At 45.7% G+C, this 13,460-nt stretch overlaps 1 protein-coding gene across 4 annotated transcripts in view; it reads right to left on the reverse strand.

Annotated features, from left to right (window-relative positions):
* Positions 1–13,460, reverse strand: part of FBXO21 (F-box protein 21) — a 42,754-nt gene that overhangs the window by 13,415 nt on the left and 15,879 nt on the right. For 3 of the 4 annotated variants that reach the window (XM_049865549.1, XM_049865551.1, XM_049865552.1), the window contains exons 7-11: positions 12,219–12,355; positions 9,444–9,623; positions 8,529–8,661; positions 2,885–3,096; positions 645–802 (exon numbers count right to left, since the gene is read on the reverse strand). In XM_049865549.1, coding sequence (XP_049721506.1) covers positions 645–802; positions 2,885–3,096; positions 8,529–8,661; positions 9,444–9,623; positions 12,219–12,355 — 820 coding nt within the window. The remainder of the gene's footprint in view (positions 1–644; positions 803–2,884; positions 3,097–8,528; positions 8,662–9,443; positions 9,624–12,218; positions 12,356–13,460) is intronic. The other variant, XM_049865550.1, reaches the window with a different exon arrangement.

Raw genomic sequence — 13,460 nt, forward strand, 5'->3', positions numbered from 1 at the left:
CTCTCACAGGCTCTCTGAGAGCCAGTGCTGCGGACCACAGTTTCCCCAGTGGCCATGCAAGGGTGTCTGGGCAAACACAACCTGCCAGCCTGTCTCAGGAGGCCAGAGGAACCTGAGGTGGCTCCCCCAATAGTGTCCACTCAATGCCCTCCAGTCTGGTGACTGGGAGGCAGGACTTCAGGGAATTTGACTGGCATAGGCATAGACCAATCAGATCAAGAGGTCGGCAACAGTACTGGAATAGGGTCCCGGCTGTGGTGGTAGTGAGAGGCAGAGACCTTGGGGGTCGTGACTATTTAACCCTTTGGTTAAGCGCTTGGCTGCTAACTGAAAGGTTGATGGTTCGAACCCACTCAGAAGCTCCACGGGAGAAAGACCTGGTGATCTGCTTCCATAAAGACTACAGCTAAGAAAACCCTATGTGGCAGTTTTACTTTGTCCTACAGGGTCACTGTGAGCCGAAATTCACCTGACAGCAACAGGAACCCAGGATAGCTGCGCATCAGTCCTGATGAGGTGAGCCATGGGTAATTGCCATCTCTGAATAAATTGATGACGTGTAACCATAGAACCTATGCGCTCAAAACGTGTGCCTAAAACATGCCCGGCTGTCATTAAACAGACACAGAGAACTAGCTACTTACCTTGGGCTGCATATCTACAAGAGCCATCCTCCACCAGAACATTATAGAAAGGTTGATGATGGCCATGAGGCAGGCTGTGGACATTCATGTTTCGAATCCATTCGTGTCCCATCATGCAGGTGGGGTCCCAGCCATAGATGACACAATTATAGCCATACCTGAGTAACATGAGAGCAAGGACAAATCAATCCCCTGAGCAACTCTGAGATGTACAGGATACGGCTTGGCTTCTCTTAAGCTCACATTCTTACGAGTCTATCTGCTTTTACTCCATGTTGGATCATTTTCCAGGATGACTCCCCATCCCCACCTCTTCATAAACCCCTTGTACTATCAACAGAGCATTTCATTTGGAAAAGAAGAAACTTTTAAACAAATAGTGATGGGACAACAACTGGTAATCCAAGTGGAAAAAGGTACGAGACTCCGACCTCACAACACACACAAGATCAATTCTTACTAAAACAAAGGCCCAGATGCAAAACCTAAAATGCAAGACATAAAATAACTTACATTTAAAAGATAAAATATCTTCGTGACTTGAGATAAGGAAAGACTTCTTAAACAAGCCACTAAAAGTATAATCTATAGAGAAAAGACTGATAAATTTAACATCATTAACATGAAGACATTAAAGGGCCCTAAATTAAAGCAAAGGAGCCCTGGTGGCACAGTGGTTAAGCACTCAGCTGCTAACCAAAAGGTCGGTGGTCTGAACCCAACAGCTGCTCCGAGGGAGAAAGATGTGGCAGTCTGCTTTCGTAAAAATTACAGCCTAGGAAACCCTATGGGGGCAGTTCTACTGTCACTAGGAGTCAGAATCAGCTCAACGATAAAGGGTTTGGTTAATTCAAACACACTGTTAAAAAAAAAATTTTAGGCCAACTGGGGAAACACTAACTAGATATTTGATGTATTGAGGAACCGTTTGTTCTTAAATGTACTAACAGGATGTGGTTAAGTGCTACAGCTGCTAATCAAAAGGTCGGCAGTTTGAATCCGCCAGGTGCTCCTTGGAAATCCTATGGGGCAGTTCTACTCTGTCCTACAGGGTCGTTATGAGTTGGGATCCACTTGAGGGCAACAGGTTTGGTTTTCTTTTTAATGGGCTGTAAATGTATTAAAAAGTTACACAATTAAAACACGAGCCCTTACCTTTTAGAGATACAGGGTGAAATAGCTACAGATGACCTGGCCTCTGGGGTTTGCTTCAGTCCATCCCGGGGAGGAAAGGGGGGGAGCAGACACGAACGAGCCTGACCCTGTGACCTGTGACGGTGCCTGCTGAAGCCAGAGGACGGCGACATGATCTGGCTCACCGCACTCACCTCTCTACACTTACATATGCTTGAAAACGTCCATAATGAAGTTAAAGACAGAGAGAGACAGAACACGATGAGAGTGAAAAACACCAGCCAAGAACTGGGAGAAGGTATTTACAACGTATATTGACATAGACTAGAATCCAGAATAAAGAACGACTCTAAATCAATACAGAAAAGATTAATAATGCAACAGAAAAATAAGCAAACTGCTTGAAGAGATGCTTAATGAGACCAGATGAAACTCAAACCTGAATGGCCAGTAAACATATGAAAAGAACCTCAACCTCCGTCGTAAGAGGGAAATGCAAAGTAAAACCACTGGGAAGTACCACGTGCACCTTACTATGTACGCCATTTTTAAAGGTCTGGCACTAACCAACGTTGGCGAGAACAGGACCTCTCGAGCTCCTAGCCTGCTGGTGGGACACAAATCAGTACATTCACTTTGGAAACAGTTCAGTTTGGCCAGGCAAACTGACCTCGTGCATATGCTGAGTCCTAGCAGATCTCTGCCCTCAACTCAGAGTCAAAGGGATTGAGATTAAAGAAGAGGGGGAGAATGAGGGTATGAGAGAAAAACTCTCTGCATACAGAGCTGTTTCCATTTTCCTGCACAGGGAAGTCAAACCTCTAAAGGGAACCTGAAAACATTAGATCTCTCGGTTAGGAAAATGAGTTGTCTCTCAAAACGAGTAAGGTTAACGATGCAGTTCTGTGCTGTGTCTCAGCCGTGGTGGGCACGCGGTAAATAAGCCATGAGAGACGCACAGTCATTCTTCCAGAGGCGGGTCCTGCTCGGAGCGTGTCAGCTGCTAGCTCCTCGGCGGTGCTCACGGGGCACATGCCATCCTCTGCAGCCACCTCTGGAACGGACGCCGTGGCGGGGGCGGGGGGGGGGGGCCAGATCGCACTCACCTCTTATGCTTCATAATGAGCCCAATGGAGTAGCAGACATCTCTGTGCTTCTCGTCGGAACGGAGCTTGACCTCCACGCCTACCTCCTCCTTTTTACGCTCAATGTGTTCTAAAGTGTGCTGTACCAGATAGCCCACCGCCCCGTGCTGCCCGGGGTCGAGGGTTTGGATGTGCTGGAGGATGTCAAGCACCTTCAAGACAAGACAGAAAGACTAGGAGATAATATTTTCAGCTATGCCCCTTCTTTTTCACTGCCTGGGATTCAGGCCTACATAACCTGACAAAGGGCGGCAGGGGGTAGCGACACTCAGACAAGTCTCCCGTGACCATTCTTCAACTGATTCACCAAGTCAGTGCCACAGAGGCCTGGGGTACTGGGCCCACTTCTGAAACTGGAAACTGGTTCAGGACACCCAACTTCAACCAGCGTGAACGGAAGGAATGATTTGGAAACCGCATGGGGTACTAGAATGAGCGAGTGAGGGCCTGCTATCTGCTAGCAGTTTTGGGTTAGGTGAACTCCAGAAGGTTCTAACATTCTAGGTCAGTGATGGAATTGTGGGGATCTTTTTTTGTTAAATACAGAAAGGAAAGAAATTTAACCTGCCACTCATCAATTGGGAGGAAAAACAAATGCTTAGCTTCTTCATTCAAGATCAACAGGACGTCCTGACACAGCTGCCTCAGTGCTGGGTAAAAGGAAAAAAAGGGTCACAGAGAGGGCGCCAAAGCAATGCAAATCAGTTTAGTTTATGATACTCTACTTGAGGAGTGAGGCCATGCGTATCCGGGCTGGTCATTTCAATTCACAATGGACTTCAGTATTCAAGCGGGCAGTGGGAGAAGCCACATCTCTGTGGAACTTAAGCTACTCACTAGTGGGAGCGGGTCAGTCTGACTTCACCATTACACTGTTTCGATTACGCATGTTGCTCTACAGAAAACTAAAAATCCAAAATAAATAATTAAAAAAAAAAAAGGAGCCACGTAATTATTCAGCACCGCTAAGGAGCCCTGGTGGCCCAACAGTTAAGCGCTTGACGAAAGGTTGGCAATTCCAAACCACCCAGTGGCTCCAAGAGAGAAAAACTTGGTGATCAGCTTCTGTAAAGATGGCGGCCTAGGAAACCTTACTGGGCAGCTCTACTCTGTCACATGGGGTCACTGTGAGTCGGATCAACTTGATTTCATCTGGCGACAACGCCATGTTTACAGCACTTAGCAAAGGGTCTCGACAGGTTTCTGCTTTGAAAACGTGACTTCATCCTACTTACCAAGCCCCAAGGAACAGCACGCTCAGTGGGTAAAGAAACCTGGTTCTAGTCCCAGATCTGCCAAACCAGCTATTTTTACCTTTGAATCAGTTTCTTCCTTATTACATGAGGACGAATAACTGCCCTACCTACTTCCTGGTACATTTTGAGCCTGTAAAAGCGTGGGAAATAAGTTTTATGCAACCTAAGATAGTATCATTCCAAACCCCAATCCTATCTTCCAGACTGAGGTTTGTAGGACCTCAGTATTACTGACCACTGACTCTTTTCTTCACCGTATCCTCCCACCTTGAAGGTCAGCAATAGAGCCACTGCCAGTTTACAGAAGAGGAATCAGGCTCAACGAGGTTAGGTAACTTGCCCGAAGTTATGGGGTGTGAGACGTGGAGTGAGGATTTGGACCCAGGTCTGACGCTATGCCCTCGGTCTTAAACCCTAGGACCATTTTTTATGAACTTTTTTACGAAAAACTTGGGACACATAAAAATGGGCAGAGTAATATAACCTCAAGTATCCTAAACCCAATTGCAAAATCAACTGAAAGCCGATCCCCATTCTGTTTCCCCCACCAGTGGTGCACTTCTGAGAGACAGTAACATGTATCTTTTGTATCTAAAAATGTACCCTTTGTAGCTAAAAACCTCCTTTTGAATAAGCTTCTATGTATTGTCTGCAGAAATGGCCTCCCTCATGCTTCCCATACAGTTCCAACTCGGTACTTTTCCTACACCGCTGCTATAGTCACCACACAGCTTCCCCTCTTTTCCTAGCCGCCCCACACCAGATACTGAAAACAGATCAACTTTGGAGTCTTAAAAGCACAAAGAAAGCCTTCAGCTCAGAGTATCAAAGGAGGAGACACGGTTCAGGGAGAAATCCCTTACTCCCCTTGATATGTGGCTGACAGAGGAAGGGAGGGCGGAGAGAAGGCGCTGGGAAGTGGGCCCGGTGTGTGCCTGAAAACAGTGCGGACAGCTGGGGACCATGCTGCCTCCCACGCAGCAGTTACGGCCTAGAATCCTGAGTCTCCCCCAACTTTGGGGCAGCAATCTTAGAACAGGTGGTCTAAGCCATGAAGCCCTTCCCTGTACTGGTTCTCTTCTTCTAGCCCAAGGGTTAGCTAACTTTTGTGTAAAGGCCAGAGAGTAAATATTTTCCACTTTGTGGCCCATATGGTCTCTGAGTCAACTATGCCACTGTAGCTCAAAGCAGCTGTAAGCGATATGTAAACAAGTGGGCTTGGAAGTCTTCCAACAAAACTTATACAAAAACAGGTGCTTTTGGCCCTGAGGCCATACTTTGCTGGCTCCTGCTCTGGTTTCCTCTAAGGCTCTGTCTACCTTTAGAGCTCCCTCTTCTACTTCTGGGGCTTCAGCTACCAGCTTTGACGTTGGGGTGGAATCACTGCCAAATGTTAGAGGACATCAGCAGGTGAGGGAGCCAGGTCACGTGGAGCTCAGCGTACCCCAAACTGAGCACTCTCTCCTTCCCCTGAAACAGCCCTGTCTCCAAATACCCACTTTTAAAGTGGTACGAGCAGTCTCCCTCGTCAGAAACCCTGAATATCCTCTTTGAGCCTTCTCCCTTATTCATCTCCGATGAAGTTGTTGTTTCTTATTCATTCTTTAAAAAAAAAAAAAAAATTTTTTTTTTTGGAGCACCTACTGTGTGCCAGGAATTGTGCTGGCAGTATGGGGAACAGCCACAGTAAAGGACAAAATGGGATATGGCCCCTGTCCTGAAGGAACATGCATCTAGTGGAGGACAGTTAAACAGGCTAAGTCTTGTGAAAGGGAAAGCACAGGGAGGCTACAGAGCACAGCCGGAGGACCCCACCTAGTGTGCAGGGGCCAGGGAAGGGCTTCAGGGGAGGCCAAAGTTGAAGCTGACGGCTCAGCAGGAGTCAGCTGGGTAAATGGAGTTGAGGGAAGGCGTCTTAGGCAGAGCTGCAGCCGTGCAAAGGCCTGAAGCGAGAGGGCATGGGCAGACAGAAGACATAGCTGTGAAAAAGGGACATCTGGGAGAGAGGAGAAAGGCCAGGCAGGCAGAGCCAGACCATCAAGAATCTAGACAGCTGTACTGAAGAGCATGAGCCTGATCCTACGGCAATAGGGAGCCACTGAGAGGGTTGTAAGCCTGAAGTAGCATGATTAAATTGGCATTTTGGTAAGATCACTCTGGCCACAGGGGTCTAAGAACGAAGGGAAGGAGCCTAAGCAGGAGGTCTATGCCATCATCATGTACAGATCTGTAGGAGGCATTGGGCTCCAGGGTCTAGGCAAGAGATCAAAGATTTTGGAAGCTACCAGCGAAGAGATGGTAACTGAAGCAAGGAGCACAAATGAACTCACCCAGGGAAAGGTGCACAGTAAAAAGAAGTCTAGAAACTACCCTGCAGTCTAGAGCCCCTAAGGAGCAGGCCAGGTGCCAGCAAGAGTGTGAGAACCTGAGACAGAGGCCAGGGGAGCGTGCTGTACAGAGGGAGTGGACCATGGTAGTCAAGTTAAGATAAAGCAAGAAGAGCAACTACTGGCTTTAGCAACAAGGAGAACGGTTTTAGCACAAGGGGTCACTGGCGTGCTTCGCACTTCCAGTGGAGGTTGTGTGGGAACTGGGTGGGAACCAGATCACAGTGTTCCCAGGAGTGAGTGGGAGGCGAGCAGGGCGGTCCTCACGCATGGACAGCATGTAAGAATTTAACTGCAGGGGAGGAGGATAAGGGGGACCCAGAGGGCAATGAGGGGAGTGTAGGGAGGGCAGTCATGGGAGTGTTGTTCCCCCCGCCCCCCGAAGATGAGAGAGACTTGAGTATGTTTAATGCTGGCACTCAGACAACAGAAACAGGAAGCTGAAGATACAGGAGAAGAAATAATGGAAAATTTAGTGGTCTAAGAAAAGGCAGGGGGGCTGGGGTCCAGAGCACAGGGGGAAGAGAGGGTTGCCTTGGTAAAGAAGAGGGGCCCCCTATCCACTGAAATGTAGAGAAAGAAGAAAAGGATTCCTGTGGATCCAAGCAAGTGTGCGGGCTTGGCAGCAGGAAGGAGAAAGAGCTCCTGTCTGCTGGCTTCTTCAGAAACAGCCCTGCCTCAGCCCACTGCACCACTGGTGTGAAGAGCGGGTGGGCTCTAATGCCATGCTGCCTTGGCTGTGGGAGAGACCTGGCCGTGGTAATTAGCGTCTCTGCACTTCACGTATCATCATGAAACTCAACAAATCTAATAAAGTAAAGGTAACAGGAACTTGTAATACATATCGTGGTTATCATAAATAAGTAGATAAATGAAAAAACAGGAACGCACTATTAACTCCTGGACAACGGAGCTCTAAAAGTAGGTGGTAACTTCAACAGAGAGCCCAGTTGTTCAGTTACTCCACCAAATCACACGACTGTTCTGGAAAGACGTTTGCTTTCTAGGCTACTTCTCACAGCTCTTCTTAAGACAGGAGCCTGGGGATTCTCCCACGGATGCATCCTCTCTTAGAACTATTTTAGAGGGTTGAAGCTGTGAGTTAATGAGATGATTTACATCCAAGCCATGTCGAGTCACTGAGAATATTTACTTTCTCTTGGAAGAGTTTACCACACTCTAATCACACGGGCAGATGATTTTATGGTAATATCCCCGAGAGCTCAGAATGAAGCTCTCCCACCAAGCTGTTCTCCACAAACGCAATGATCAACAGGCTCCTGGAGGGAACCAAGGGCGGGGTGGCGACGTGCAGCTGGCTCTGCACAGCCTTATCCTGCACAACTGTGTGCACACATCTGCTGCGTCCCCAGCTCACTGATGAGCAGCTCTGAGCTCAAATGTGTGGCCTTCTGAAAGTGCTTGCTGCTGGCCAACAGGGCCGTTATGAAAGAGAAAATTCAAGTGAAACGGTATCAAAACTCAGTGGTTTCTAAAGACATAATCAGCCCTTAGCGCGTCCTGTGGCTGGGCCTGAACACACCTAAAATCCACATTTTCCTTACGTATTTATATACCGGCAACTCAGTCGCTGATGGCACAGCTGGGTGTTGAACATTTTAATCTCTGCTTCTCTTTGCTGAGTGAGGGTGACTCAGGGAAAACGCATGCCTCAGGAGGTGAGTGGTGGGGCAGAGGCTACCAGCTTTCTGGTTCTGGAGTTCAAAGGGCCAAGCTTAACAAGAACTGACAGTTTCTGGCAGTATAACCAATTTTCATTAGAATTAAAGGAAACAGAACAAAATTTAATTGATTGGTCAAGACTGGGAGGCTGGATCCATGTGTGTTCAGCCCCCACGTTAGTACAAGGGCAGACTTGGTTGGAATAGCCGCCTGCTAGTTCAGCAACAATCTGAGTTCCCTCTCTAAGGCAAGTGCAAGGCATCAAGGTAAGATAATTACCTTTTCTGGCCAGATTCCCAGGTGGAAGTAAAGCCTGGCTTGAAGGAGGAGAAGCTGCACCTGGTCCGGGTACATTGCCAGGTAGAGATCCAGTGAGTCTCTCAGGAGCTGGTAGGACTGATCGATGCCTTCCCTAGCAGGGCAAGAGGAATCTCTGTCTTAGCCTGGTTGCTTTTTAGCCGAGACTCTTTTTCAACGCCTGAATTATGAAAGTCATTGACATGGATACCAAAAGTTTTCATTCAGATACTTCCTCTAAGATTCTGTTCAGCAAATAGCTAAAATGCTCTTAATAAAAAAAAAAAAAAAACACAATAAATATAAATCTTGTACCCCACTTAGGTGATGGGCACTAAATTAAAACACTAAAGTGATTTCATTAAGAAGCTCCCCCAATACCACTCTACATAGTTAAAAGTGAATGCTGATAGCAGAAAACTGTTACTACAAATCCTTCTATTTCCCTTTTAGGACAAATTTCCTTGGAATCAGAAGCAAAACCGTGTCAGATTTTTATTACCTGTTTTTGTCTAAGTGATAGAAAAGTTATGAGTTAAAAGATGACAAAACACTGGGCAAGAGAACATCCTGCCTCCTAAAACTAACCTCTGCTACCTAAGAGATTCTTGCTAGTGAGGAACGGTTTCAGTATTTACACAGAAAAGAACCTAAGTCCACTGCAAAGATCTCAGAGAAAAGTCACTGAGTACATCTCAACCCTGTACAGCATTATGCCACTGGCAACAGGTATCTTCTGTGGCGGGCAGACAGCTATAGACATCCCAACTGCGCTACCCAGCATCTGCTGGTTTCCTGTCTTGCAGGGCAGCTCATGAAATCACTTTCTCTGGAAGACAACTGAAGCCTCTGACAGCACGCCCTCTGCGGAAGTGTTAGAAAAACCAGAGCGCTCACCGCTTTCCCAGGCTCAACAAGTTTCCCACCATTCGCTGCAGCACCTTCTTGACGTTGACCACCCCGTACAAGGCGGCGGTCACGTGCTGGCCGATCAGGTATTCACATTCTTTCACTGTCAGCTGCTTGCCTTTCCCAAAAGCATCAATGTAGATGTAGTCAAAGATGTCTAGTGTCGCCCTAGCAAAAGAGCACAGTTAGGCAAATCTTAGGGGGGAACGGAACAAGTCAGTGTTTTAAATTTCTCTAGCAAGGAGCTCAATCCAAAAGCTCTGAAAACAGTACGATTTCTACTTAAAATAACAAGGCCTTATGCAAAGTTTAAAATCTGACCCTTTACACATGCTCTGCTGTGGAAAGACCAGAGGTTCATGAGCACCTAAGAAACAGCACTGACGTGCACCTACCTGATGTAGTCTTCTTAGGGAGACAGGTTCAAACCTCAGGGCCAGGAATATCCATCAGAAGTGCAGTTGAGAGTCTAAGAATCTATAGATTAGCACCACTTAACCATCTGTGGATCCCAGGCCTGTCTGATGGCCTGGAGGACCCTGTACTCAGGTCTGCTGACACGCTTAGTTTAGGTGGTCACAGACCTGCTGGAGCCCAGCCATGGACGCAGGTTAAGAGCCCTCTCTAGGCCACAGAAAGCTACGCACCTGTACTTGACCCCACTGCTCCTCTGAGGAGTAGCTTTCCAAGAACCATGCTCCCACACAGTGTGACTGGCCTGTGCTGAGCAGAACTGAAAGGCACGGTCACGCGAAGTCAGCTCTCTTTGCATTACCAAGTGGGCTCTCTATGGGGGCTGATGGACTAAGGGTTTAGTTGGGTCTTTGTTTCAGGGATAACTGTGTTTCTTTTGAGCAACTGTTTTCCTTTGATCTTAAGTCCACAGCAAATCATGTAACCTTCTCTCATTGCCAAAAAGCCATCCAGGTTTCACGCTTATGTCACATTTATAGTGCACCTTTAGCAAGGGTATAAGACTTCCACAAACAGTTCTAGAAGTACTGAATGCTCTTCAGCTCTTTTTATGAGGCTAGGATAACCTTCCAAGGATACTAAAAAAAACAAAAAATTACAGGCCAAGATCACTTACGAGCATAATGCAAAAATTCTGAGGGCAAATCAAATGCAAGAACATATTAATAAATGTACATACGATTAAGTTCCATGGACCCCCCCCAAAAGATAACTGAACATTTAAAAAAAATCTATTTTAGCACATGTAGAGTAAAATAAAATCCAATGATTACTCCAATAGATACAGAAATCTTGGGAAAAAAAAAACTAATAGTTAATAACCTGTAGGGAACTCAAGAATTTAGAGGACAGCTTCAATAACCCTGATGAAGACTACTGCCCCCAAACACCATGTTTGACAGTAAAATGGTCAAAGCCTTCTGTTTAGGGTCATAAAGCAATGGTGCCATTTAAAGTCAGACACAGGACAAGGGTGCCCACTACCACTGTTTCTATACACCTCTGTACAAGGGGACCTAGCCAGTAGAGTCAGATAAAGAAACAAAAACACGTTAAGGACCAGAAACCAAGAAACTGTCATTGTTCATAGACAATATAATTGTTTACATTGAAAAGCCAAGAGCTGACAAATGATTAGCACTAATAAACTATCTAGCACAGTGCTGACTATGAAATCTCTATCTGAATATCAACGGAATCCCTGTACACCATCGAAACTTAGAAAACGTTTAATTAAAAAAAAAATTACTACTTACAATGGCAACAAAAAAATCCAGGTACCTAGGAATAGATGTAGCAAAGTAATAAATATGTAGGAAATGATAAGATCTTTACAAAGGACATTAAGGAAGACCTTTCTCTCTGTCTCGTGTGGGTGTGGGTGTGTGTGTGTGTATGTGAGAGAGAGAGAATTTATAAAAGAATGGAAAGAAAAATTTAAGAACTCTTGATCTTATCTGCTTTGGAACAAAGGGACTTTGAGATACACATAAGATCTTGAAGACTTAATTTTTTTTTATTGAACTTTAGATGAAGGTTTACAGAACAAACTAGCTTCTCATTAAACAGTTACTACACATATTGTTTTATGACATTGGTTAACAACCCCGTGACATGTCAACAGTCTCCCTTCTCGACCTTGGGCTCCCTATTACCACCCTTCCTGTCCCCTTTCCTCCTGCCTTCTAGTCGTTGCCCCTAGGCTGGTGTGTCTATTTAGTTTCTTTTTGTTTTATGGGCCTGTCTAATCTTTGGCTGAAGGGTGAACCTCAGGGAGTAACTTCATTAATGGGCTAAATCGCTGTTAAGGGGCCAATATGCTCGGGGTTTCTCCAGTCTGTCAGGCCAGTAAGTCTGGTCTTCTTTTGAGTCAGAATTTTGTTCTACATTTTTCTTCAGATTTGTTCAAGACCCTCTACTGTGATCCCTGTCAGACCAGTCAGTGGTGGTAGTCGGGCACCAGTTGGTTGTATAGGACAGACCTAATTTCTTTTTAATTAAATTTTTTATCTTCAGATAATTGTAAATTCGTATGCAGCTTAAAGAAAAAACACAGATACCCTGAGTACTCTTCACCCAGTTTCCCCCAATATTAACATCTTGTAAAACTAAAGTACAACATCTCAGTGAGGACACTGACATTAATTCAGTCAAGATAAGAAGCAATCCCATCACCACCCTAGTCCGATTTTTAACCTGTGTTTGGTTACAGCCAATTTAATTTTGAAAAACAGTCTTTCTCTTAGCATAGAGGGAACGAATTCTCAGGACCAGTCACTACATACGTACCCTTCTGCACTTTGGCACCATCTTAATAAGAAGTGACTTGGGAAGTTGACAGGCTCCAGAGGGACTCCCAACTGCCGGGCAATTGTCAAATACAGCAGAGACATGCTGATTGGGATGCCTGTTCTGCGGATCAAAACCTAAAGGAGAAAAATGCTTTCGGTTCACAGAGATAAACTATACATTCTCACACTTTCAAGAAGACAAATCTGCTGGGCACCTATGTTGTCAGGCATGACGGCTGGTTTTGAGGCTTCAGTGGCTTGCCGCCTGTTCTGGTTCAGTCTTCATAAAAAAGAGTTTTTACAATTTTTAATGGTTGAAAAAGGCAATTGAAAGATGAATAGCTTGTGACGTGAGAATTACATGAAATTCAAATTTCAGTGTCCACATAAAAAGCTTTATTGGAGCACAGCCACACTTGTTTTTGTATTATCAGCGGCATCTTTCCCATTACAATGGCAGAACTGAGTAGTTACAAGTTATGACAGAAACTGTAAGTTACTCTCTGGTCTTTTACAAATTTAGGCCCTCCTTCAGTAACTGCATGGTGCAAACGGTTAACACACTCAGCTGCTAACCAAAAAGTTGGAGGTTCGAGTCCACCCAGAGACTCCTCAGAAGAAAGGCCTGGTGAAACACGTCCGAAACATCAGCCACTGAAAGCCCTGGGGAGCACAGCTGTACTCTGACACACACAAAGTCGCCATTAGTCAGTGTCAACTCGACGGCAACCGATAGCTGGTCTTCCAGAAAGTTAAGGCCACTTTAAGGAAAAGCGTGTAAAATACAGCAAGATAAAACAGCCTCAGGGTAAATATGAGAATGGGGCCAAATCAGGCAGCAAATAAAAAACACGGAAGACGTGTAACCTGGATGTCGCTAGGCCACAGACTTTGTCTCGCCTTTCTACAGCCAACGCAACAGGCAAAACCTGACCTGTCTCACAGTTTAGTGCCCGTAAGATACAAGCTGACCAAACTGAGTCAGAGAGATATCTACTTCTAGTCAGGATTTTACCTCAAGGGTTCTGAAACTGATAATACGCTGGCGAAACAGATAAAATCCTCATCGGTATCCCCACAGTACAGACAAAAGAGTTCTGACGGACACTCAGAGATGAAAAAGACATGGCACTTGCCCTCAAGAACTGTACACTCTATCAGAGATGAGCTTAAAAACAGATACGCAGTAAAACCTGTGAGAGCCAGAACCTGTGTAAGGTGGAAACCTGTTAGAGAAGGA

The sequence above is a fragment of the Elephas maximus genome, chromosome 22 (assembly GCF_024166365.1).
Source record: "Elephas maximus indicus isolate mEleMax1 chromosome 22, mEleMax1 primary haplotype, whole genome shotgun sequence".
In the NCBI taxonomy this organism is placed as follows: Eukaryota; Metazoa; Chordata; class Mammalia; order Proboscidea; family Elephantidae; genus Elephas; species Elephas maximus.